This window comes from Balearica regulorum, chromosome 9 (assembly GCF_011004875.1).
Source record: "Balearica regulorum gibbericeps isolate bBalReg1 chromosome 9, bBalReg1.pri, whole genome shotgun sequence".
NCBI classification, from domain to species: Eukaryota; Metazoa; Chordata; class Aves; order Gruiformes; family Gruidae; genus Balearica; species Balearica regulorum.
Genome location: NC_046192.1, coordinates 23770302 through 23798144, shown reverse-complemented (window position 1 = coordinate 23798144; position 27843 = coordinate 23770302). Strand labels below are relative to the sequence as shown.

Here is a 27843-nt window from a genome sequence, read left to right as displayed (position 1 = left end):
TACAGCCTGAAGCTTCTGTATGACTGGGGCTGAATGAAATAAGCCACAAATGCAGCATGAGGAAGTGTGGTATCCAAAAGGCATTAAAAAAATGCAACTACATGTTAGTGCAATTACTTTCAAGTGCAATTCATTGACAAAAGTACCAGTACAGTTAACAGGTAAATTTAATTTTTCATTAAAGCCCAGTGTAATCACTGAAATCTGTCAGAGACTCAGAGTGCACTGCCTGTCTTATAGTGTGTTCCTGTGGGCTGCTGAGAAACTACAAGGAAAAGTTACAGCTTCCACACATAGCTGACTTCTGCTTCCATTAAACAAAATTCATACAGAAAATTTAAACAGAATTCATTGAGAGAGTGCGGAATTACCTGCAGAATATAAAGAAATATACCCTAGACTCAGCAATTTGAGTTAATTCCATTGCTATGCTAGAACTAAGCCTTTCTAAGTGCCTGGAAAGGGTATACAGGGTATAGACAAGATACACAGATTCAGTCCTGGACATGAAAATACCTGTGTAACAGCAATTTTAATTATTCCAAGGTATTCTTATCATTGGGGTTTGAATTTGCTTTGGGTGATTGCACAGCTGAGTTTAGGAGGAAGCATCAGCAGACTCCGTCATGAAGACCAGTCACTGGGACAGTAACATTCCTGCAGGCAGCAGGCTCAAAGCCACCCGGTTCGTGCCAACCTCTGCCGCAGCACCCTTCCCCTCAGCTCACCTAGGCAAGTCATGGAAAGCCTTTCACTTGGCAGCATGCTCAGTGTTCTTCATTTTGGAGGAGGCCATCAATTTTAGCCTGAAAGCTCCCTTTTCTCTGCAAAAATATGGTTTTCCCTCATTTCTGCTACTGATGATTCATTACCTCACAGCAAACAAGAACCACAAAATAGAGATTTTAGCTAGGGATAAATCCCCAGCATTTTATTGTGATTCCTGTGTGAATTATCTTTGTTCCCTCTTTAGGGGTTTGGTAGTACACTGGTCTTCCACTTAGGCTTTGGAAGTCAGTATACTTCCACTCTCCTTCTTGCAAGAACACTTCTTTACTCCAAAGGATGCACAAATATTTTTGATAAAATTAAGTTCTGTAAACTGAAGGTTGATAGATTGCAGACCTGCTGTATATCGCTATTTTAGACTCTCTCCCCTTAGTTTAGTTTGTGCGGCCTCAAGTACTTAAAAACCAAGAGGTACAATGCTGTTTAGATGGTGAGTGTCTAAACACACAAGAAGCAGAAGTATTCTCATATTTTAGACTGCGGGCACCTGTTCTTTTACTTTAGCCTGAAATAAATTATTTATATCTTTGGTATATTTGTGCACTAGATAATATGTGCTTAGATGTTTTCAACAGCAACCTAAGATGTTTATCTTACTATACTGTCCAAGCTTTGCAGCCTTGAGAAGAAGGGCAAATATCTATAGTACTCCTTTTCTGAACTAGCAAAGTCTTTCTGTAAAAGGAGTAGAGCCTGATTCTGCTTTCACTGAAAACTGCCACTGCCACCACTTATAGCAGTATTTGCAAATACTCTAAGAAGTGGGGTATACGAATTTAGGGTTAATCGACAAAATCCAGTAAGGTCCAACGCAAAAGTGTGGTATGCTATGCAGCAAAATACTCCAAAGTTGCAGGCAGACCCTGCAGTAATACCCTCCTAAGTGAAGTGCTGACCTTTACATCTGCGATCTGGTGAAATAATGGGAGTGTTTCCCAAGAGTTTGGATCATGTCTTATGCATCATCTCTGGGTATTTTTCATATAAGGAACTATTTACTGAATACTCAATAGTGTTAAAAAAGGGCAAAATTATAACCTGAAGCTGGAAAGTTTAAATATAACTCCATAGAAGTGTTTAAAAGATGTACAACAGCAATATTAACCTTGGACTGGTAATTAGTTTGCTGTTCACTTTGTCTCAATTAATGTCAAAAAGTGTTAATCTCTGTTCTCTTCATTACTTTTCTACATTTTTTCATGGCTTTAAAACTTAGCAAGGCAGCTTGGAGAGTTTTATGTTGAATTTGGTAACGTAAATGTTAACTTTTTCAGATTTTGGATGAAGCACAATTGTCAATTTAAAAAATCATATTCTGTTTGAAAAACTTTGACCTGTTATAACATAACGCATAACATCTTGGATTAGTTATACCAGAAAAATGTTTTACTTTTAGAGCTGATTTAACTATTGTGATTTTTTTGATGTAGACTGTTCATATACCGTGAGGGGAAAAAGAAAATATTTTTATATAGAAAAACTGCTTGTTAAATTAAAAAAAAAATTAGGGACACCAATTCTGTTTAGCATCTGAAACAATTTCTAACTTTTTTTTTTGTACAATTGATGATCATGTTGACTATGTCACTTATCTAATTAAACACAGTTAATAAATCAGTTTTCAATTTCATCCTACCTCCTCATTGCATGAAATATTTGACTTAGCCCACATGAGACCTCTTCCACCCTACAAGAGGAATCTCTGACAAGTTTCCAGGTCAATGAGGCCACGAGATGTCGCTGCAAAGCTGCGAAAGGTTATCTACTACCCCTCTAAAGTGAAATGCAGAACGCTTGAAGTACAGGTGGCCTGTTAAGGGCTAGGACATGAAGATACTGAACTTGTTTTTTCTATAGTAACAGCAGACTTGAAATCCCATGTGCTAAGGAAGATTGAAATCTGGTTCTGAAGAGGGTGACTGTCTTTGTAAATGGCTCAGACATGAACAACGCCAAAAGCAGAGAAAGCTGGGATGCAAACTTTGCAGTCTGGTACTACTTCTGCAATTTAAAAAAAGCCCCATATGATCCTTTACACATACTGAGCTCTTCTTCCCAAAACGACAAAAAGAATGACTTCATGGCTTCCTGTCCTGGGGGGGAAGATGTGCCGGAGCAACCAAAATGCAGTAAGGCCTGGACTGCATACAGCCGTGGAGTGAAATAGGAAGGAAAGGGATTTACCTAAACAGACATAATCGATTCTATTTCTAATGAAAGAAATACCACTGGTAATGAATGTTTCCTCTCCTACGAACACTTCAGAGAGAATGAAAAAAAAAACCCCAAAAAAAGGGTGAAAATTTAAAAAATACATAGAATCAGTGTACAGACCCATATTTTCAGATTTTAATGTGTTTTCAGGAATTATGTTTATATGTGAACATTGAGGCCTTACTGATTCTCAGCAGCTACATATCCTCTTTTGACTTGTAATGCTTATTCCAGCTGCAAAGGGGTGTAGCTAGCAATCACGAGTACGTAAGAAAGCCAGCAGAACTGGGCTAGATTTTCTGATGCCTAAGCCACCATTGCATTCACTTTTTCTGCTATGGCACTAAAATCATAATGGGATGCAGATGATGTATTTTAATACATGTGGCATCATTAGAAATGTTTCATTTAACATCTCTTTCTGTGTTGGTCTGTAATAGTGATGCAGTTAATGAAGAGAATTAGTTTTATGAGATGATGTAGAAGTATCTGATCTTGTCTGTACCTACACTGAATGTGTAGGCTCCTAGGGACAGGGACTTCCACTTCTTTTTCTAGGGCCAAGGTTAAAGACAAGATAAATAAAAAGGTATAGCAAACATATAACAAAATGGTTCTGTACTATAAATAATAGATTTAGGAAAATTCTGAAAGGGAAGAAAAGGCTTGTCCTTCCTACCACAACCTGTGTTTCTGACCTCATGATTGCTGCATATGATGATAATGTGGAATACATATCCATATGGACCTAAACAGATAATTCTCTGTTCAATTCCCCAGGTGAAAAATCTCTAAAAGTGCTACGAATATACAGAAGTTAGGCAGAATTCCCACCTGGTCCAAGTCAGGCAGTCATTCTAATCAAGTGCACAAAACCAAGAACAGGCAGCTAAGTCCACAAGGCAATGGTATTTCAAACTGACTCACATCCACGTCACCAGCTACTTTATAAAACTTAGTTTTTGAAGACCTTATACAATTGTGAATCCTCCACAAAAGAGTTTTCAGAATACTAATTTATCCTTTGAGTGTGACAGAAAAAATAATTACCTCCAGTTTTAAAAATCTCCTCTATTTTCATTTCTAAGTAGAAATTTCTCATATTTTAGACTTTCCAAATATGCTAATAGAATGTTGGTTGGTTGTGTATGTTTTGAGTCACCTTCAACATCAGACATTTCACAGAAAAGCACCCAAAACTAGATACAGCTCTTGTTTTGGTACCTTGCTCTGACAATGGCATAATAAGCATCCTATCTAAGCCCTTTATTGTTCACTGGAAAAGAACAAGTTAGCTCTATGAGGCTGGATGTTTATCAGGGTTCTGCTACCCATGAAGCTTGGTTTTGACTAAGCCCTTCATGCTACAATAAATAGCTATAGCTATATTGCTATTGCAATTTCTGTATAATAAGAATACATCTTATGGTAAGGGAAAAACTCCCCTTTTTTGCGGGGGGGATGCTTTCTGCCTTTGCATTTGCATGTCTCTTCTTTCTTTCGGAAGGCTTTGCTCCTACTATCACCTGTATCGAGGCCGCAATAATTATTCTGTTAACTTGGCCCTTATGCAGTCCTTTCCTTTGTCCCATTGCCAAGGTTACCAAAGTCTGTATTCTCCCAGGCAGATATTAGTTCTGCTACTATCCACACATTATTCTTGAACCAACAATTTCCTTGTTGGTGAGGATGCAAAGTCTTTTACGTAGACTGTAGAAGAGGAACCTATTGTCCGTGTTGTATAGAGAATGACACAGAATGTTTTCCTACAGTACAACAAAGACATGAACAGATGTTTTGCTTTATCAAAATTTAAGAACACACATATGTGGCATCAGCGTGTGTGAATTACTGAAATAAAAATCAATCAACCAAAACAGCAAACAGAAAAAGCACTGCTGACCAACGGGAAAAAAGAAAGCATCAAGTCAATCTGGTTTCCATCTTTGCTGATTACCTTTTAGCTACAGGGTTCAACCAGCTCTGCTACAGAGAAGTGCGGCTCAGTCTGTGATTCACAGGCTTCCAGCAGTCTGTAAACAGTCTGCATTGAAAGATGGTCTGTAAAGCAATCAGCAGCTTCTGGTTGAATCTGTTAATTGGAGAGATGCAAACTCAAGAATCACAGTTTTATATAACAAATATTTTAAACTCAAACACATTTGTAGTCATAGCAACAAATTTACAATTTTATAAAATAATAACAATTTGTTTTTCCTAATGCTATATCCCTAAATATTACCATTCTTCTCCTCCTCTCCTGCCACTGCCAAAAAATAGAGATACAAGAAAGCCTTTTAAATTTTTTTTTCCCCAAAACCTCAGCTGGTTCTTAAAAAAAACCAACGGATTGATGCATTTTCCATTTAACATATTTACGTGTCCAGGTACATCCCCACTGACTCCAGCACAGTCTGCTGGACGAGCAGAATTGACGGTGGTCTTTAGGAAGAGCTAGATGCCACTCCGCATCAGGAGAGTCATGTCCTTATTAGGGTTCACCAGTTATTGCTAAAATAAAAATGTATTCTTGCAATGAGCAAAGCTGGTATTTGAAATAGATGAAATTCATTACAGAAGAACCATAATCAGGGGAAATTCATTCTTAGTTCAACTATGTTTTTTGTAAGTTATATGTATCAAATAATTCTGAGTTGTATAGAATTGAAAAGGAACTTGCAAGAGTGGAAGTATTTAAGAAGCTTCTTGGTGAAAGATAATTCTGGAGATTTGTCTAATGAATCTTTGTTGTTCTGCTAAATTAAAAGCTAAGTGGCTAACTAAATATTTATAAGCTTCTGAGATGGAAGTGACTCAGGATATGTCTACACTGGAGTGTGCTTCTGAATAATGACTCATGTATTTGTGGGTGGATTTTAGTTAAATCTGCCTTGAAAGTTGCTGTACAGTACAAGGCCCATAGTCCTTACATTTTGAACCCATATTCAGTGCTGCAGCTGACTGGATGAAATGGGAGGTCACTCCAGAGCCTGCAGCATGCTACCATCTGTGGATGATCTAGGAAATGGCTCCTAACATATTGCTGGGGAATTTGCCTACCCTCCTTGGATCCCTCTATGGAAGTTCTTTCCTTCCTTCCTACCTTCCCTCCTGCCTGTCAACATAATAGTTGAGGTAATTGTGATTTGTGTTTTCCCCTCTATTTCCCCAAAGCCAGAAGGATTAACCATGGGTCAGTGGGTAAGGTTCTTAGAAGTGAATGGCTTGTTCAGCAGAACAGACACTTGTTCAGATTTCTAGTGTCACTTCAGTTTCTGTATTGCAGATGGCAGCGTGACTCTAGAGATAATTCATGACATGCTTGCCAGTAATTCCATTGCCAACGTGTAGCCTTGCACTTCTGGTGTATATTAACTATGCCATAGTGGTAATACCACATCATCATATGGATCCAGGATGACTGATGCTGAGCCCAAAACAATGAGATTACCAATAGCACAAATGCTGATAAATTGCCAGGAATAAGTGAATATAAGGGTATAAGAAAATATGTACCAGAAAAAGTAGAACTCAGTGACCTGCCTCAGAGGCCAAGGGAGGATGCCTAAAGCAGAGTGTAAGAACAAAGCAATCAGCACAGAATACTCCATTTATCTCCAGGGACCTATCATGCAGACAGCCAGGGGGGATTTTTATATTTGATAGCTCATGATGCACTTTTGTTTCATGAATGTATCCAGCTGGTTTTTGGACTAAGTTTCCAGCATCCACACTGCTGTATTAGATCACACAGTTGAGGTAAAGAACAGAGGAGGAGGAGGGAAAAGAGGCTAATGAAATGCTGTCAGTTTGGCTTCAGTTGAAAAAGGAAACCACTCCACTTGCATGCAATATCCTTCACAACAGTAATTTAAGTGGTCATGATTCTGAAACCCTACTCTAATCAAAATGGCAGTTGGCACTTAAGGGTGTGTAACTTTACTGCATGGTCTGAAATGCTTCTTTTTGTAGCCTGCCCTACAGTTGACATATAGACACTAACCTTAAATGCACTCAGCTTGGACCTTCACTTCCACTCCCTGGCTTTCTTGAGATATAGCCACTTGCTTTTTCCCTGTTCTTCCAGTGTACTGATGACTGCCAATAAACTTGTCCCATGTAAGATTCAGTCTTGATAGGCTCTGTGCTCCCTAGTGGTAGGAAGTTCACCATCCAGTGCCTCACACTGAAGGGCACATTCCCCAGCCCACTGTCCATCCCTCAGTCCTTTCCATAGATCTTAAAGTCATGAATTTGTTCCCTGTGCTGCAGATCCAGCTGCCCTGGGAAAAGCTCCTGCAAGTTACCATTTCTCAAGTTTCAGACGAATTAAAAGTTCTGTGGAAAAAAAAAAGAAAATGGAAATTAACTGGAAATCCAAGGTCCTTCTCTGGCAGCAAATAGCTTGATATACTATGCCAAAAAAAATGCAGAATGAAGAACTAAGCATTAAAGGTGGGTTTATGAATCAGCAGTAGATTCCAAGACACAGAAGGCATATGGGACGTAAGGTCTTAAAAGAGCCTGAAAGTAGAGGTATGAGGGATGATGATCTGGAATGAGACCTGTCACGTGGCAATTGTGCCTGTCACAAGGAGGGCTGCGAGCAGACAGGAGTGAGGTTCCAAACAGCCTCTCCCATAGAGCAGGGAGAAGTTTTCCAGCTAAAGTTCAGCTTGTGTCTGTGCAGGGAGAGCAGAGGGGCTCTGAGCTACATTGTGCCAAAACCCTACTGCAGGCATTGCGTATTATTAGCAAGCCGTAAGCTACAGATGGCTAAAACTTCTTCTGCTTGAAAGCCTCTAGTTCAGATGTGCTTTTATGTTACTGTAAGTTAAGCACATGAAATAACCGTTAAAATGATTTCCAACTTAAAAATGTAATTTTTAATAAATGCGTTTTGCCTACTTATTACAAGACATTGTTTTGCTGTAACCTTTAATTCCCCATACCTACAATTTTATCTTTTGAATTACACTTTTATAGTTCATTCACTCTGCAGTCAGTCAGCTTAATTTGTAACTTGTATAGATTTTCTGCCCAACAACAGCAAGAGGAAAACATTCAAAAGAAAAATACGTCATACCAGAAAAAGCACAAAAACTGGCACAGTGACTCAAGGGCAAATACGCTGCTGGAAACAATTTTAGGTTTTTAATTACCTAGTTTTCAATCTGAGAGGTTCCAAAAGTATAGGAACAGGAAGGGGCAACAAGATTTGAAAGGACTGGACAAGACAATACAGCACTGTACATACTTTTCCATCCCAAAGTGCCAGGGTGTGGTTTGGAAACATGGAGCCAGGATAAACCATTATACGCCTTGTTAACTTGAGTGACCTCATAGGGAAAGCACGCAGGACAACCCCTGACAAAAAGCCATTTTACTTTTTATAGGTTGAATTCTAAATCTAATTCTGTAGGTATATGAGAAGGTCTGAGCAATCAGAGCATGTTTAAATAGGTAATAACTAACAAAGGCCTGCTACATCGAGCATCTTTAAGGCCAAACATCCTGTTTAGGAGTTACCAAAACTGCATGTATAGATTTTTACTGTGAAAGAGCTGGAGCACCTTTATTCCAGCGGGACGGCCCAGCTCTTCAGATACCCAGTGACTCCTCTGGGTGACAATGGGTGACATTGGCTTTGTCCAGCCTGTGGCCGACATGGCCAGATGGTGGCTGGAACGCTGCCTCTTGTCTTGGGTAGGCCTTAACGCTCAGTCTGTCTGTGAGGGAACCGGGCGGCGAGAGGCCTCAGTACCGATTTGGGAGTTGGACTTTAGACGATGGGGCCTAAGCACCGCGGGGTGAGGCCCGGGCACAAGAGCAGGAGAGGCTGCGTCTCCCCCGCGGGGAGTTTCTCATTAACCAGACTGCTGCAGGGAGGCCTGACAGTCCCATGGGGGCCCAGCCAGGCCCCTCGCCCGGACACCGATGCCTTCGAACCGGGGCGGCCCACCAAAACGGAGGCCCGGCGCGGGGATGCAGCGAGCCGACTTTCCCTCAGAGCTCGGCACCTCCCGCCGAGGGGCCTGAGGAGAGGCGCGGCCGTGGAGGCGGGCTGCGGCGCTGAGGCGGGGCGGACCCTCCGCCGCCGCCGGGCGCGGTGAGGGGCTGAGGGGGCGCGGCCTTCCCGCCCCTCCGCCGGCTCCCGCCGCTTCTCGCGAGGCCGCCAGCGCCCCCCCCCCCCCCCCCCCCGGCCCACGTCACCGGCGGAGCAGACGGGGACAACATGGCGGAGCGGCGGAGGCATAGGAAGCGGATCCAGGTAGCCGAGCCTCTCTCTCCCTGCCCGGCCCACGCCCCCTCCCCAGGCAGCAGGTCCCCCTCCCCGTCCTCAGGGCGGCCCGGGCCCACCGGGCAGGCTGCACCAGGCGGCCCCATCACCCCTCAGAGGGGCTTCCCCCCCACACACCCCGGTTCTGCGGCCTCCCCGCCCCGACGCCGTTGCGAGGAGGCGGCGGCAGGCGGTGCCGTGAGCTCGGGCGGCCCGCGGGAGCCGGCGCTGAGGGAAGCGCCCTCGTCTCGGCCGCCGCCGGGGCAACGGGAGCCCCGCAGGCGCGGGGAGCGCGGGAGGAGCGCCGCACCGGCGCTCGATAAAAGCCCGGGCTGGCACCGGAGGGACAGGTTTTCCTCAGAATTTTCTAGCAAACTCGTAAATCTTAGTAAATACTGAGAAAAGCTGGAGCCCGCTGCGCGGCGGAAAAGCGCGGGCAGGAGCGTTTCGGGGGTGTCGCTGACTCTGCCGGCCCCGGCGGGGGCTGAGGGACGGCCGGCGGGGTACCCCGCCCATCCGTTACCCCTGGCCTCCCATTTATCCAAGGGCCTGGCGGTTCTGTCCTTATGGGGTCAGCTCCCTCACAAGTCTATCGTCTTTCTCGATGACCAGAGAGTGAGATTTCCAGCTGTTACCTGTTTTTAATCGCTGTTTTATACTTAGGATCTCATTCCATTCCTAATGATGAACAATAGCTTAATGTGGTATAGCAACACAGAAAACACGCAGGTGAGCAGCCACCTTAGCCAGGAGCTGACACCCAGTGTGTCTGTTCCAGTGATTTGTAAGCAAGAGACATGGGACAGATGGTGTAAGCATCTTAAAAACTAACGTGCCCCAGCCAGGAAATGATGTGGTAAGGAAAGGAAATTTGTTTTTAGAAGACATAAACAAACAGCAGCATCTAAAAATAGACCTAATCAGCTTTGAGATCACATTGAAATGTAGTGATAATTATATGGTGTCACTTAAAGCCAAAGTGAAGACTGCTTAGGTATTTTCACTTACCTCAAAGTGACTTCTCAATATATAACTTTAACAGTGAGTTTTACGGAGTTTTTAATGCATGTTTTAGGCATAGTTACAGCATCTGTTACTATAATGCCTGTTACTGTTATGTATTATTAACGCTAAGCCTAAATAGTGTTTGTTTGCGATTTGTTGCTCTGCTGTAAGTGGAGATAATGAGAGAAATCAATGTACAGTTCATATGTCATCTTTCTGCTTGCTTGCCCTCTTTCCTTTCTCATCCTTTCCCTTCCCAGCCCACTTTTCCTTCCCCCAAGAAGACAGAGATGTGCCTGTACTTGTAATGGGTCCTTTTTTCTCCTTTAATTCAAATTACTGGGGTGGGGAGAGGAGGGAGAAAGGCAAAGGGTAGTTAATCAAAATTTTGTTAAGCAAGCCGTATCAGTTGTGGGTATTCAATGAATTATCGTAAAACATTACAGAATTACTCTCTTTTCATAATCGTTATAGACTGTCCCTTACTAAGGATGACAACAGCTCAATAGAGCATCCATCAAAACCAAATTAAACATAATTTAATGTTTTGTATAATACCCAAGGCTGTGGTCTTGCAGGCACTTAAGCACATGCTTAATTTCCAGCCTGTTAGCAGTAAAAGTATTTCCCGGATTGTTAGTAATTAAATCGATGTCTGGGTGTTAACACTTAAGGTTTAAGATTGTGGCCTAAATTTGTGATATAATTATGCAGATAAATGTGTATTGCATCTTAGTAGTTTCCTAGTGTATGTCAACAACAATGGGAGGACAAGACAAGGAACAAAGAATACTGTTGAATGCCCGAAGGGTGTTCTTAATTAGTCAGTGAATAGAACTGCATGTATTTTTCTTGGTAGTTGTTTTGGGGGAGGGGGTTTAAGCTTTATTGGCATAGTTACAGTATGATTGTCACGTTTCAGGATAATGCTGCAAGTTTCTTCTCTTAAAATGAAGCGTGGGATTTTTGTTTGTAGGTGTTTCAGGTGCTTTAGAAGTGCGTACTTATTTTAGGATGATGTGTACCCCTTAATAAAAAGACTATCATACTGTATGCAAGTCTGACATTTGAATACCCCATTGTCATTAAGTAGAGCTGTATTTCTTGACAAATGTAAGGTTCTTGGGTGGAGACAGTTTATTTGGCTGTGGAAGAGGCTGATGTAATGAAGTTAAATTACAAATACTATGTCTACAGAACCGGGGTTCTGAATATTTTTTATAGGATTTTACGTCTGCCATCAAAATTGGAATCATGGTAGTTAGGTCAGCTAGCTACACGAGATGAGAAATGAAAAAGTCTTGATAAAATAGTTCAAAGTTCTGTCAAGCCTACTTTCTGTGTTTTCTATCGAAAGTGGTAACAGGAAGGATGCGTTTTATAGAAAGCATTTTCACAAAAAGACACATTGCCCAATCTGTATTGCATAGCTTAGACTCTTCCTCTGGCAACAAGCTGAAAGTTACGGAAGTTGCAGAAATCTTAACTTCAGAAATTTGAATAAAGACATTTTAGAGGTAAAGTTTTCAAAGTGTCATTCCTGATGGTAATTTAACTGTAATTAACATGGAAATTACTTCGGCCATGCAGTAGAGAGACTGGACTGTAGGATGCAGATTGCTCAAGCCAGTGGGCTCCCATATGATTCAAATTTCTGAAATCAAGAATGCTTAATGTATATAAAAAACTTATTAAAAGAAAAACAACATATGTTTTCTAATGCCTAGTTTAATATTTTTTTTTCTTTAGACAGATACATATGAAAAGATGGGAGATGTCTTTGAATGCCTGTTACTCCAGCAACCTGATCAAAGCTAGTTCATTTCTTGGGAGAAAAAATGTGGTTCCATATGTATCCTGAAATATTCACTTAAGCACAAAATCTTCAGAGTTGGTTACTCTGACAAGCATTCAGCTGGGTAACACGTGGCACTTTGTTGGCAGGTCTGCAATTTGACTGTTAAGTAGGCATTAAGTTTTAATTACATTGGCCGGATTCCATTGTGCGTGGTTTTATTCCACACATGTGAAGTTTTGTTTATCTTTGCGTTGCAATTAATAGCACTTGCATAGCACCTTGGTGCTGCGTCCTCAGCTCTAGAAATGTTAATGCATATAAATACTGTTCTTATGAATAGAGAAAACAGTTCTTAGGCAAATGTCTCACTGTAAATTGATGGGTGAGGTGGCATCAATGCTGTGTACGTGCCATTAATGGCATGTACTTTCCGTGTTGACTTTTTTTTTCTCTTGAATCACTGGTTTCAAGCTTTGAGATTCTCTTGATAAAGGACATCTACTAGTCATTATTTACTGTTGCAGCCTATAGTTCTGTCACGTCTTGATTTAGGCTCTGCTGGAAGGAAAATGTGCAACAGCTGTATTGCTGCTTCCTGTGCTACAGTTTTTTGTGAATGAGTATGGAAAGGATCTTCAGAAATGCCAATGCAATGGTTTTCCAGTAACGCAGATTTTAATCCAGCTTGCTTGTTTGTCTTTATTTTCTCAAAAATTCTAGTAAAGCTGAGTGGGATGTTAACAAAGGAGAATGGCTAAATGACTTCTTTGAAAGTGAGTGGTATCAGGTGATAGAGGAGAACGGAACAAAGATTGAGGTGGGACACCACAGAAAAATAAGAATTAGAAGTAGCAGCCTCACTTGTCATTAAAACAAGAATTAATGTCTTTTGAAAATCTGAGTTACGTTTTTGGAGATGGGAAGGGAAAAAGTCAAACCAACTGGCATAGGTTTGGAAAAGGACTGAAGCTGACGTGTTTTGGCTTCAAAGTACTGTACATTGCTCTTTTAACGTCTTTTAGAACTCTGTATGTTTACAGCTTTTGCTCAAACAATTTAGTGATGGCTGAAAAGAAAGGAGGAAGAAAACAAATACTTCTATTTTTATAGGATACTTATACGACAAAAAAAAAAAAACTATTAATCTTTTTCTGTAAAGAAAAGTTATTGTTTTGTAGCTAGCATGCAGCCACGGTAATCCAGAAGAACTGGTTTCTCTGCATGGTTCTGCCGCAGTTTCTTTTAAGAGACCTCGGGCAATCCATGTACTGGTCATCAGTGCAAGAGTTGGACAATTTTATGTTTATTAGTCACTGAAGAAAATATGGATGGAGTCCTAAGAGCAACTCATAAGACCCTAATGTGTCCTACTGCACCTTGATTTATTTTAGGCAAAGTATAGGTGTTTCAGCTGAATAGATGAGGAGTACCCGCTCCCCTGCTGCAGAACATCTTCTGGTCTAAGGTCCTGAGAGTCAACAGGGAAAGGAAAAAGATAATCTTGTGATTCAGCCCAAGTTTTGATGTGCTCAGACCATCTTCAGAGACAATAACACAGAGGTGTGAAGAATGGAACATGTGTTCCAAAAATGACATAGTGTCATTGTTGACATAGCCTCTCAGCTTGAAAAACAGGCTGCACATGGCAAATGTGCTTAAATTTCTTCTTTTCCTTATCTGAAAACTGTATAAACTATTTGGCTTCAGAAGTCTTCTGTGAGGGATGGTGTTCTGAACATCTAAGTTCTCAGATGGAAGAGCAAAGAAATAAACTAGAGATTCATGTTATTAAAATCAAAGAATGTTGATGCCCCTTTAAAACAGAGGAGCATAAATCCTTGTAATGCGTTTGTCTGCACATGAAATAACTTGTTAGTGATAGTAATCATTTACTCTTCTGATTTTCCAGAAACCTTGTTTACATTACAGTGTAGTGGAAAGAAATCATCCTGTCTTGGGTCGTACCTGTCTTCTCGCAAGTGTGATGCAAAGGATAGGGAGGCGTGGGGGGAGCGAAATGTGAAACCACAAATACGCTCTGGCCCTTTGACATCCATTGAGTGGGTCCAGGAGTGAGAGAACCTAAGTCATACTTAGGTAGAGGTGGGAGGGAGAAGGAAGCTCATGGTCACACTGGGTTTAATAGCTCGGTTCAGATGTTTTTATTTTTAATGCATACAGGCCTCTCTGCTGCTGCACCCCCAGCTGGAGGTTGAATTAACTGGGAACTACATCAGTGTATTGAAGGAGGTTCAGAATGCACCGTGCTATATTTTGATTTGGGAGATAATAGTAAAAAAATAATTTGATTAGGGTTTTCCTTTCACTTCAGTGGGTCTGGAAGGTTCCAGGGACTGAAAATCTCAATGTTGTTTTATGAATTCATATAGAGCATAATTTTGATAGGAATGCTTGAGAATTATTCTTAAAAAAAACCCAAAATGTCAGTGTATTTCTAGTTAGTAGGTACATGGAGCACTGCTTTTCCTGTCTTCCTGTAGATGGAGTTCTTCTGTCTAGATAAATAAGTAATTGGGTTTGATTTTATTTTTAATGGCATTCTTCCAGAGTTTGTAAATTACCAGGGATCATAAATCTCTAAATTTTACATGCTGTCTAATGACAGCATGGTTGTTTCAATATGTAAAATGCAATGGTCTAAAACAAAATGTAGATCTGAAGTGCTCGGAAGCTTCACACTATCCTATTTTTTATTAATTGAAAACAGTTGAATCATAGAATTTTAATTGAGAAGACATTTTACAACAGTCCAGAAATACATTGCCTGAGATAGTACTTGAATCTTTCAGTCTTTCCTATAAAAGCAAACTTTAAATGTCAGGAAGCTTTTGTATGCTTTTTAAGGCTGCTTCCTCTGTTTTAAAGCTTTATAATTTATTGAGAACTACCCCTTGATTCATTTGTGTAATTTTTTCTAAACCTATAAGGAGGCTTAAAATGCCTGGGTTTTGGCTGTATTTACCACTGAACATAAAGATCAGTTGAACTGCATCTTTAAAAAGTTACGCTTAGGATACTGACATTTTCAGTGCTTTTGTTGATTTCACTTTATGATGAAATGTAGTATTATTTTCTGTCAGTCATATGTTTTAATATTTTAATGGAAGCCTGAGTCTGCAAATAAAGAGATGAAAATAGCATGAGAAAATGGGAATTAAATGCAGGGGAAAGTCTCAGAATGAGCTCGGTTAAACTGTGGCAGTCTCTCTCACAGGGAAGCTTTTTTGTTTGGGATGTTATGAAACTATCCCACAGAAAAGGACAGAGCAATAGATGGTAAGGAGCAATAAATAATAATTTTAAAAAAAAATCTCCTGGTGCCAACCACTGCCTGTATAGCACATCACATGACCTAGCAGAATCATAAATATTTTATGAAGAAAAAAAAAAAATCCTAGCAGAGGAATTAACACTGATGTGACTATCTGTAACTTCTCTGACTGTTTTACTGTCTGTGCTGTGACGAAGAAAATTTGCCCCATGAATTGTTGTTCTAAGTTTAATTTGCTGGTAAGAAATACTAGAAAAGCATTATTTTGAAACACAATTGCCGCATGTAGTCAACTGTCAGTCTCCATGGTACCTTACACGTGCCACATGGTAACGTTGGTACGTGTTCACTCATTTTCTTTAAATGCATTGTAACTCATTTTGTTGCTTTCAAACCAAATCTGTTTTGGTGCCAAACTTGGTAGTATCATCAGTGATTTACAATTACTGGTACAACTGTACCATATATGGGGACATCAAACCACAGCATAAAATTATGTGCATACATGCACTGCCAGTTAGTGGATATTTTTCCTTCAGTTATCTGATGTTCTGTACTGATTTTTTAAATCGGAAAAAAAAAGATTGAGCACAGAAAAAGAGTTAATCTATATGAGGACTGTTAGGATCATCTGGCTTAATTTAGGCACATGTTTTTAAAATAACTGGTGAGTATGAGAGCATATTTCTGCATACATATAAAGAATTTAGGCTTTAAAAAATGTCAGTAATCTCAGAACTAACAAACTACAGAGTGCTTTTGGCATTTGGATATCTTATGTCTGTAGAATTCTCTTTAGAAAAATTGTCCTCAGATAGGAAAAGCAACAATCTCCTCTAGAAGGAAGATTCATTAACCAGTTGATTTTGAATGTTAGCTGTGCAAACTGTTGAAAATTAACAACTCTCACCACCTGAAGTTTTTATTTTGGTCTAACAACATCTATTTGGCCTTGCATTTCCACTTAACATGCTTCTTGTGGTATTATGATTATACATCTTAAAAGCGGTAATGGAGGTGGTATATGTTTATTGACCTTTAGAAAACATTATGTCTTTAAATAGAATCTTTGAATTCTGTGTATTCCTGTAAATCACCAATCTGTTTTGTGGCTTCTGTAATCTGTTCCTTTGGTTGGTATGACAAGAATAGGTACAGAAGAGGTACTGCCAGGCTGAAAAGATGTCCTGGTGTTTCCCTGTTATTGATCTGTGAGTAGCAGGACGATTTGGAGAATTACACATTACTGATTAAAAGAACTCTTACAGAAAGGAATTTTGAGGAAGTTTGCATGAGTCAGTGTGATATACCAACTGTTTGTTTCAGATATGTTTTTTTGAAGCAGGAACATTAGAAAGGTCTTCCTTTCCTGCTTACAAATATTAGGTCTTAATTTTACGTAATTGAAAAGGCCCATCTTCATCCTTCTGTCTTACACATCTTTGAATTCTGCTTCCTCTCTGCAAGTTGGTAAATGTACAGAATTTATGAACGTGTGCAGACTAAGGGCTTCCTTTTTGTATAACTGCTGTTTGATGTTCACATACTTCATCCTGCTTCGTGCTGATGTTCCTAGTCTCTAGATTGGAAGAGTCTCTTCAATGGTACTCTGAAGTTTAAGTCATTTTGTAGTTGTGCAGTGGTACTGAAATTTTGTAGCCAAATCTTTCAACTTCTTTTCAACATGTTTTTTTCCTCCTTCATAGGAAATTCAAGCTGCTTTGTATTCTGTCAGTACACCTGCGTTGCTGTCATTTCACACATGCTCATTCCTCACTCTGTTGTTGCTCTTTGCTCACAGCTTCACAACTGTTTTCATCCAAGCTTGTGTGCCTGCAGCAGCTTTCTGTGTGCCCAGGGCTTTCCTCTTGCTTCCTCCTTTAGCTTGCCTTTTTTTTGCAGAGCTGTTAAGTAGGTTCATAGTCGTTACCTTTGGATCATCTAATTTCAGAATTCCTGCCTCTTTGCTTTATGTAGACAGAAAGTTATGGGGAAAAATGACTTGACCTATTTTCACATCTTTTACATGTTGTTTGTTATTTATGTATTGCCATACAATAATGAGGACCTTGCAATATTTAATTTTTGAGCCCAAATGAGTGTCTTTCCCATGTGTTTAAAACTATTAATTTTGCACTTTTATTATTGCAGGAGGTTGGTGAGCCGTTCAAAGAGGAGAAGGCTGTTGCTAAATACTTACGTTTCAACTGTCCAACAAAATCCACCAACATGATGGGCCACCGAGTTGATTATTTTATTGGTAGGGTTATTTTTAACCAGAGAATGAAACTTTTTTCGTCTAACATCGTACTTAGGGGGGTGTGTGTGTTTTATTTTTATTATTAGTGCTTTATCTAGTAAGTACTGATCTTACAGATTGGTTTTGAAAAGTTAACTGGGCATTAGATAGTCATAAAATTAATCTTATCAGCCTGAAGTAAACACAATAAACTTTTCACTCTGTGATTTAAAGGTGTATAGTTGTCTAGAGTAATGTATTTCCAAATAGCGGCTAGTCTTACTCTAAAGATTGAGAGCATGTGTAGCATCACCAGAACTGACTGGTTGGTGTGGTTCAAGAGATGTAGACTAAATTTTAAAATAAATGTCATTAATTTTAATGCATTTTTACTTCCATTTTTCCCTGTAGCCTCAAAAGCTGTGGATTGCCTCCTGGATTCTAAATGGGCAAAGGCAAAGAAAGGAGAAGAGGCTTTATTTACAACCCGGGAGTCTGTAGTTGATTACTGCAACAGGTATGACCTAGCCTAATTCATCGATTTTATTAATAAGTATAGTTATCAAGATGTCTTAGTTATTTAGGAATGAATTTCACTTAGGCTTTGTGCATTCTAAAACATTTGTGGTCATATATAAAAATAATGATTGTAATTTATTACTGCATTTGAGGGTGTCACACCAGAAATAGACGCAACATAGTTTTATCATCTTTATTCTCAAAACTCTCATGCTTTCATAGTGCTGCTTGAGGCAGCAAGATGAACAAAAGGATTTCCCCAAATTTGATAGCTATTTTAAGTTAGTAGTGTCAGAGCTCGCAAATCTCTCCTTCCCGTGGATCTGGTCTGCTATCATGGTAGAAGCTGGACTTTGAGGTCTTTTTGTCTCTGCTGCTTGTTTAGGTGAATGGTGTATTTTGATATACCTCGTTTGGGGCATACTCATAGGGTTAAGGGGACTGTCTCCACTTGGAGAGCTTTTCGAAACCTACTTAGAAATGAAGAATGTGGCTAATAGTCTTTTTTTTTTTTTTCCCTGGCCTCTTTTAGATAGCCATCCAGCAAGATGAGATTCTTCCAGTTCCAGGGCTGAGGCAGGGCTGATTCTGTGTTTGAATTTTAATCTTCAAGAAAGTTTAGGATAAAAAGCATTACTTTAACGCAAGCAGAAAAATAAGTTTTCCCTTCCACAGTCTTTGGACTGAGGTAGGAGTCTGTGCGTTTGTTCTTCAGTTACGAAAACATCGGACGAGATGACAGTTTAAGTCCTTCAGCTCCAGCAGCGTAAAGAATGCCTGCGTAGTGTGCGGAGAAAATCAGTGCAACCCTCTATTCTCTGGCACTGATTTTACTCCAATACTTAAGGTTTCCCAGTACACTTAGGTATTGATCTAAGTTCACTAACTTTTCTCTTGAGGGCATTTGTCACAGATAAGCTACATCAATAATGCTTTGTTCAGCAGATCTATGGAGGGTTACCAAGTCAGGAATCAGCAAGCAATCTGGGCTTCATTAGTTAGGTCACGGTCTGTCCCACTTCAGGACCTGGCTGTTGGCCGCACTGATACTGTGCTCCATGCTCCGAGCAAGGGGTCTTGCACAGTCCCGTCGCTTTATATTCCATCAGAGGTAGCTCCTGCAAGTGAAAGAGCTGTCCTGCAGGCTAGACCTGTCCTGTGGGCTGCTCAGTACCTGAGCCCCCGAAACTCCCAGCTGTGAAGAAAGGTAGTTTCTCACAAACAAGTGATTTTCTGTTGCTAGAAGGGGAATCCATGTCAACAATTGTCTGAAGGAAGGTTTTTTTATATACCTGAAACAACTTTGCCTGATAGTCAGCATGCACGTAAGTTGAGTTGGTAGAATGACCTCTCTCTTTAGCGAGTTTTCCTAATTCAACGAGCAGTCCAGCATAAGGATTTGGGCTGCAGCAGGTGATGAAAGAAACCACAGACAAATCAGTTTGAAGCGTAGGACCAGGATTTTCAGTGCTTGGATTTGACACCCCGCTGCTTCCTCTCAGTCTGAAGAGCAGTATTCTGTACTGCTCTTCCTATTTTGAATTTGGCTGTGATCCTTTCAAGGACATTACTGTTGGTGACAGCCTTAAAACTACCAAATACTACTTCCTGGTGCCCCGCTGGCCACAGATATACTTGCTGTAAGGTTTGTTTGTAGCTGGTATGAATGGAATGCTTCCATATGTACCACCAGGAGGGTGATTTTATTCATCACACACCTCTTACCAAGGAGCTTGATAAGCCATATGTCCACTTCCTTATTTTTGCTATGAAATACATTCACATGAACTTGAAAATAAGTCTTGGTTGGAGTTGCATTAATGGGAAAGATAATTAAATTGACCTGGTGGCTTCCTCTATCCTACATCTTGTGTATCCATTTGTATCTATGCAAAATGCTGCCACGGAAAAGTATGGGTTTTACCCAGTTTTGAACAGATATTAAAAAAGAGCAAAGCAAGAGGTGAGACACAGGATAATTAGGTCTGGTTTATTTCTTTGTAAATAGAGCAGATGATGTTGGTCTCTGTCCTTCAGTCATGCTATTCATGATTATATTAGATAATCTAGACTGGTATCTAATAACATAATTGAGTGTAAATGTTACTATGGCAGCCACACTTAAATGTATCCTTTAACTTTTTTCATTTTAAGACTCCTGAAAAAACAGTTCTTTCATCGAGCATTAAAAGTGATGAAAATGAAACCTGACAAGGATACCAAGAAAGAAAAGGAAAAAGGAAAGGCTGAGAGTGGGAAAGAAGAGGAGAAAAAGAGCAAGAAGGAAAGTGGCAAAGATGAAAAAACTAAGAAGGAGAAAGAAAAGGAAAAGAAAAAGGATGGTGAAAAAGAGGAGTGTAAGAAGGTCAGTACTACTTGCAAGAGAAGACACAAACCTGTAACAGAGTATGCATTAGTTAATTGTTAAGGTTATATTGGCATAAAGAAAAAAAACTTTGGAGATGTTCTGATTTTGGTCCATATCAAAAAAGAGGCTTCGGTTGGGTCTTTGTGTACCTCACCACTAAATTGAAAACGACTTCTCTTCAGCTGCAGCGGGCACTGATGCTTTGTGCGAGTGTGCGTTAGCATAGTGACACATACGCATGTGGCCTAACATCTCAAAACAGTGTGGCTGCACATGTGAAAGAAGCCCAATTCTGCAGCGTTTGGTAATAAGAATGTTTGGAATGTAATATTTGATACTTGGTGCTTGTAAATAACTCTGCAGTAGTGGGTGGGTTTGTGTGTGACAGCTCCGTGACTAATCTGCATAATGCCTGGTTTGCACAGACTTCTGATTTACTTCCTGTAAAGTTCAAACTGTTGTTACTGTACAGATTTTCATGTGCATGTTCACGTGTTCACTCCTGATTTCTTTTATTAGCAGAACAGAACTCCTAAATGAAAATGTTAGGAATCTGCAGGAGAAACCTGATGAAGGGATGTGCTTTTTCTTCTATATACAGTGGTATGAATCCAGTGAGAGTTAGCAGGATAGTGCTCAAAAGTTGTTATTGTTCCAGATGCTCCTAAGTGAAGTAGTGGCACGTTTAGTGAGAGGTATAGTCTTTGTACAGAGTTCTAGATCTCAGAAGAAGGCTACATGGCTAATAAAAGAATTCTAAACAAAACAATCTTGCTGGCAGTCTAAACATAGAAGCCAGTATAAGATTACCTAACTCGAGGTACTTTAAAATGCTAATTAGGAAAGTTATGAACCACTCCAATTCCCTGTCATCTGCAGAGTTACATTATTAAATGTGATGTTAATTTTTAAACTAATCATTATTTATTGAACTGATATTTTAGTGGATTATATAAACCAGCGGGTAGTAACTTGAATAACAGGACAAAAATCAGAAAGTTAATTTCAAACAAAGAAATACACAAAGAGAAGGAAACAGGAAAGAGGAAGCACAAGGTCCAAGAAGAGGTTGAGGAGGATAGAGAATAACCAGGCAGAAACTCATTCTGACAGGATGCCCAGGTGGTAAATATGCACCAGGGTACCAAATAATTCTAATGAAGTTAGTGGTTATGAAGTGTTGTACCCTGTTCGTGATCTTTTTGCAGGCTTCCAGTTAATATCAGCGTAGCTTTGCTGTGCATTTGAAGACACGATGTAATCCTGAAGTCACAGTGTAGTCCTTAGACACTGACTAAAAATAAAATTTCTCTTTCCTTACAATTTTCCTTTATTTTTTAACGTACTCAGTTGGTAATAAATGAGAACAGGAGGAAATAAAGCAACTTTAAAAAAAAAGTGTGAATGTGATCTTAGGTTTGTGTAAAGTTATAAGACTCAATATATTAAAACACTAGGAATTAAAAACCTCTTAATCATTTTTTTTAATTTTATTTTTTCCTCAGGATGAGACCCCAGGCACACCCAAGAAAAAGGAAACTAAGAGGAAATTTAAACTTGAGCCACATGAAGACCAAGTTTTCTTGGATGGAAATGAGGTAAGATTTATGGGTACTTTCTAACTTTTAGTGTCAGTATACTAGTGTCAGCTAATAGGTTAATTTCCTGGATTTCTGCAAACTCTTTCATAACATGTTGAAAGAAAAATTAATGGCAATGTGGTGGCTGATTGAAACATCAGTTTTTTCTCAAGATCTTTCTTAAGTAATAGCTGATTTAGAGCCCATCTTTGAGTACTTACATTAGAGCCATTTTTTGCTTTTCTTCGTTATTTTGCACTTAAACACTGAGTACTGCACACTATCTTATTGCCCAGTCACCCGTCATGATCTTCAGCTTGTTTGGGCTCACAGAGCAGTTGACTGGCAGCAGAGCTACACCTGCACATAGTCAGCTTTCACATCCTGTGAGAAGGAGAATATCAAATATTCCTTGTTGCATCACACTGAGAAACTGCATTACTGCCTCTGAGGTGTCCTCATGGTAGTTCATATTAACTCATGTGATACAAGGGTTGCTGGTTTCTTGTCATCAGCAGCTTCTTTTCACAGTTAATCACTAAGATTCAAACTGTTCAGTTTGGTAAGAAAAAAAAAACACCTATTTTTCTAGTTAAGAAAATGCTGCACTTTACCAAGAAGTTTCTTTTTTTTAATAAGGTTAAGCAAATCTGATTCAAATGGATGCACAGTTCTTGCACAAACATTTGGTACTGAGTGTTGCAACTGCAGACATTTAGATAACAGTGCACTGTGGAACAGAGGGCACAGTTATAGTTATCTGAGGCCACCTAATGGGACTGAAGCTGAAACAAGCACTTCAGCTGGTTGCTTTGGTCCACGTGTTCAGTCTGGGTTTTTTTCTCTTAAGGAAATCTCTTCACAGCCGAAAGTATTTTTTGTTTCCACTTGGTCGACCTAAGAAATTAACTTTTTTACAGTTTCTTTTTTGCTTCATGCCGCACAACAGAATAAAAACAAACCTTGATTCAGTGATATTTCCGAATCTTTCATTTCCCTATCGGTTTTACTGTCTGATTGTTTTCCCCAGGATTTCACATCAGTTACTCTGAATACAGCTTCTTTCATGAAGTAATTCTTTGAGAGATCCAGTCTGAGATTTCCACTATTTTTCTCACACAGCATGGCAATTCCTTCCCTTCCTTCTTCCCCTCCCAGCTGGGAGCCTCCAGCACCACCAGCGCACTGCCCAGCTCTGCCTCGTGCCCTGCCTCAGCAGCGCAGTTGCTGTGAGGCTTGGATTATAATCGGCACATAGCTAAGGTAGTCGGTGTGGGCATGCAGGCCTGCAGCCCCTTTGCTGTCTGTCTGTCTCCTTTTGCTCTTCTTTCACTGGCAGAAACCTATTTCAAGTCCTGCTCAAAGTAAAGCCCTGCCTACAAAGCACTGCCCCTATGCAGTACTGACCACAGGGCCATTTGCTCAGCACCGAGTATTATAGCATGGCAGTGAGCGTTTGGATGAGGGTATAAATGAAATCATGTCTCAGAGAGGTTGTTTTCCAGGTGAAAACCACATTATTTCTGTTGTAGGTGTATGTGTGGATCTATGACCCTGTTCACTTTAAAACTTTTGCCATGGGACTTGTACTTGGTAAGTAAGAGCAGATATTAGTGAGCATGTTATAAATGCAGGCATAGTATCAACAGGCCTGTCTGTACTTGGGGAGGTTTGTCTTCTTTCTGGACAAAGCTGTTGCTCTTCAGTTTCAGCATGATTTGATACCAATCATATTACATTAATTTTGATCTCAGAATGGAGGGGCTATGCATGTTTAAAACAAACCAAACCTGAAACATATCAGAACTTGCACAAGTTTGCAAGCTGTTTATTTTCATTGCTTTAAGCTGATGAGTAAGTTGCCCAATAGGCAAATGTGGGTTGTATAAAAATGTGAAAGACGTTGAAGGAATTATTTTACACTATGAATGATACCTTTCTGACCCTAGAACTTGTATTTCTGTAGGGTAAGCCCAATCAGCTGATTTTTAATCTAAGTTAGTATTGATGTTACCTGATGTCAGCGAGCTAGCAGATCATACAATGTACTGCTGATCTGACACCCCTGACCTGTGCTGTCCAGCTTCCTCGCCCTGAGAGAAGCATCTTTCCTGAGAATCCGTGCCCTCCCTTGCGGCCATTTCAGGCCTGTGACCGGTCCCTGGGGCCACCCTGCTGGTTCTTGGCAGCTCCCTGCTCACCCGTTTGCTCCTGCCGTCTCCTCTAGGGGCTTGCTGTGCTCTGCTGACTAAGCACAGCGACTTAGAGTTGCTGCATGTGGTGTCTCTCTGCCCAGTCAGAAAACAGGAGCAGTGAATCTAGACTAGGTTTCACTCAAGGCCTAAAATACTATCAGTAGCTCATACTATGCTTAGCCAAAACCTTGAATAAATGGTAAGCCTAGAACCTTTATACATGTACCAGGAAAAACTAATTGTGTTTCTCATGCTTTTCTTCTTACTTTTCTATTTAGTGATTGCTGTTATAGCTGCAACTCTGTTCCCACTCTGGCCAGCAGAAATGCGTGTTGGTGTTTATTACCTCAGCGTAGGCGCGGGCTGTTTTGTCGCCAGTATTCTTCTTCTTGCCGTTGGTGAGTGTCGGTCATCCTCTTTTTAACAGGAGGTGTAGAAAGGCAGGACCACAGTCTGCTTCTTAAACATGGTCTGGGATGCGTGACGTTGTTGTTAAAAGCCAGATTCCATCTGCCGATGTCCCTCGTAGCCACTGGGTGTCAGGCGTGCCACAGAAAGAAGGAAAGAAAGAAATAACGAACAAGCTGGTGTCACCTGTGTGTGTTTCCTCTATAGTGGAGATTTGGTTACTGCCAAAAAAAAAAAAAGGGCAAAGCAAACCCAAGAACTGAACATACGAACAGATTCAGTGGGGAGAATGGCGTAACCAGGATTTTAAAGCTTTCTTTGGCTGAGGGGCTAAAGAGCGAAATTGGAGATAAGATGCGTGGTTAACGGGGTGGAGAAGACATGGTAAAACAAACTCTTCCGCGATGCTATTGCAGAATGAGAGATTTCCCCCCAGGTCACCCCTGTCCTCAGCTTTGAGTATGTGTTAGTAGTGAGTATTTCTTACACCGTAGTTGCACAGTGGGGATGTTTATCATAGAACCTCAAATTTTTCTTTTCCTTTTTTATACAGCTCGCTGCATCCTCTTTCTTATCATCTGGCTCATCACTGGAGGAAGGCATCACTTCTGGTTTCTGCCAAATCTTACAGCAGACGTGGGATTCATTGACTCCTTCAGGCCCCTGTACACACACGAATACAAAGGACCAAAAGCAGACTTAAAGAAAGAGGAAAAATCAGAATCCAAAAAGCAGCAAAAATATGACAGCGAGGAAAAATCAGATAGCGAGAAGAAGGAAGAAGATGATGGGAAAACAGAAGCAACAAGGAACTCGGGAACAGACGGCTCAGGAGGAGAGCGACATTCAGACACTGACAGTGACAGGCGTGAAGACGACAGGTCCCAGCACAGTAGCGGAAATGGAAACGACTTTGAAATGATCACAAAAGAGGAACTGGAACAGCAAACAGATGAAGGGGATTGTGAAGAGGAAGAGGAGGAAGATACCGAAAGTAGGCCTTCACATGAAAAATCATAACTCACTGTGGTTTTGGGACTAAGTATGTGCAAATGGTTGGATTTTCTTCGTTGGCTGATCACCAAAACATAGACCATACAGTAGCATCTCTGTTTGCTGAAATACACATGTTACCAAACAGTTTTATATCTAGTTCCTTCATTTTTTTAACCATTAACTTGATTACTTGGTACTATGTTAATCATTAATATCCATTCACAGAAGTTTTATCAATCTGACAAGTTTTCTATTGATTGATAGATTGCCCAGATCGTCCTCAAACATACTGAAAAACATAGTTTTCTGGTACTTGCATAACTGGTCAATTCATTCAGCTTCTCAAACTTGCTTTTGTAAAACAGGTAAAAGTCAAATGACCAAATCTCAGATTATTCCTAGTTATACTCATTTGATAGCTGGTTAGGTCATGCCCTTCTTAGCCCACAGTCGTCTTGGTATTTTTCTTGATTTTACTTTCAAAAGATTGTGAAAACTTTCCTAAGAAAACTAGTTTTAGCAGAAGTATTTTGCTGAAAATATAAAAAGCTGGTAGCGCTGAATTTGGCTGCAGTGTTCACTCTTTCTCCAGACTGTGTGCCAGCAACTGAGGAAATCCAAACTGGTTTTGTACATCTGGTTCAGAGAAAGATGTCATCTCCAGCAGGTGAAGGAAGCAGCGCCGTTTGGAAATCATGGCTGTTTTCTTTCTTCTGCTCCATCTTAATTAAAAAAAATGTATTCTGTACATAATTTACAAATAAAGCAAACCATTTACTTTAACTGCTACTTATTATTTAGAGATTTGATCCAGTTTGTATTATTAAAGCCATTTTGTGGTGTATCTATCAGAGAAATGCAAGTCAAGAGGACCTCACGGAATATTTGTGTATGATTGGTAGCTGTTCCACAAGAGCTTTAGTTTTGTGCCAACATTCCATGTATTTGAGTAAATTGATCTTTATTAAATGAAAGCAAACAACATAGCTGTATGTATGCCTTAATGTTAAAACCTTCTGTATTCTGTAACTGGAATACTTTTTAAACTGACGAGGAAGGAGAGTCTTCATCTGTTCAGAAACGTGGGTAACTCAAAGCTAATATGAAGTGACCATTAATAATTTGTTTATAAATATCTTGGAGTAGTTTGTGCAGTTTCTGTTACGCATCCCCTTCCGCTGCTCGTTTGAGGTTGTACTGTACATTTTGGTTAACTGAACATTCAAGAAGTTACGACTTGGCATCATTCCTCAAGATGACTTTACCAGTAACTATAGGTTTGATCGTTTCCTGAACCCATTCAGAGAAGATAAGGGTAAGATTGATGCTGTAATAACTGACTTGGAGAATTTTTTTCCTGTCCCCTTCCTTCCAGCATTGGCATTTTGGATGAAGATACTAATTTTTCAGATTGTGCAAATACATGCATCGTAATGGATGCGTTGACATACAATTTCTGGATATGGTGTACTTGCTTCTTAAATCTGAATCTTTACTCCATAAGGAAACAAATTGGATCATTTTTTAAATAATAGCAAAAAATTAAAAGACTCATTACTTAAACGAATTGACTCCTGGACACGTGTGTTACCCCTGATTAAAATAGCTAACAAAGTCCTGTTGCTGCCTTCAGTCCCTTGCTGAGATGCATTTTACGTGACGACAAAGCATCTTCACCAATAGCTGCCTTTCGCTCATTCCACAGCTGTGTAAGACACTCTTTACGCTTTGCTCGCACAGGGGCTGGTTCCTTTCTGTTTGCATTTCACATCCTCAGTGTTGAGAACTTTCTACGCAAGAATCGTCAGCTCACTGGCGCTGTAGTTCATGGTACCTCTGACCCAAAGAGCTCGTACTACAGCTTGCTTGGTAACTCTTCCTTTTTACCATGCATGCGTTGAGGTATAAAAGTTTCTGTGCTGAAGAGATCCTTGCAGTTCCTTAGGTTGGATTCCTGCCGCTTCCGGTGGGAGCTGAAATGGGGACTGACCTTTTCCACATGTATCTTCCAGAAGCCAGTACAAAGCGGCACTGCTGAACAGGGCAGAGCGTGTGCCCCTGCACTGCGTCGGCAATGGTTCGTGGCACGCAGCTCATCCACCGCCAGGTTTTGAAGAAATTAATGCAATAGATTTCAATTAGGTTTCAGGTATCTTTCCT

At 40.2% G+C, this 27843-nt stretch overlaps 1 protein-coding gene across 1 annotated transcript; it reads left to right on the top strand.

The window, feature by feature from the left end:
* Window positions 1-9180: 9180 nt before the first annotated feature.
* On the top strand, window positions 9181-26818 carry SEC62 (SEC62 preprotein translocation factor). The gene is made up of 8 exons (XM_075761609.1): window positions 9181-9274; window positions 17530-17638; window positions 18029-18134; window positions 20291-20501; window positions 22010-22102; window positions 23617-23677; window positions 24558-24677; window positions 25241-26818. The coding sequence occupies exons 1-8, from the start codon at window positions 9239-9241 to the stop codon at window positions 25705-25707; spliced, it is 1203 nt and encodes a 400-aa protein (XP_075617724.1). The 5' UTR covers window positions 9181-9238; the 3' UTR covers window positions 25708-26818.
* The last annotated feature ends 1025 nt before the right edge of the window (window positions 26819-27843 follow it).

What these genes read in the sequence shown, in the direction of transcription:
- SEC62 (XM_075761609.1), top strand. Translation starts at nt 9,239, where the DNA reads ATGGCGGAGCGGCGGAGGCATAGGAAGCGGATCCAG. An exon ending in GGCATAGGAAGCGGATCCAG is followed by an intron (nt 9,275 to 17,529) that starts GTAGCCGAGCCT and finishes TTATTATTGCAG; the next exon opens with GAGGTTGGTGAGCCGTTCAA. An exon ending in TTTTCTTGGATGGAAATGAG is followed by an intron (nt 22,103 to 23,616) that starts GTAAGATTTATG and finishes TTTCTGTTGTAG; the next exon opens with GTGTATGTGTGGATCTATGA.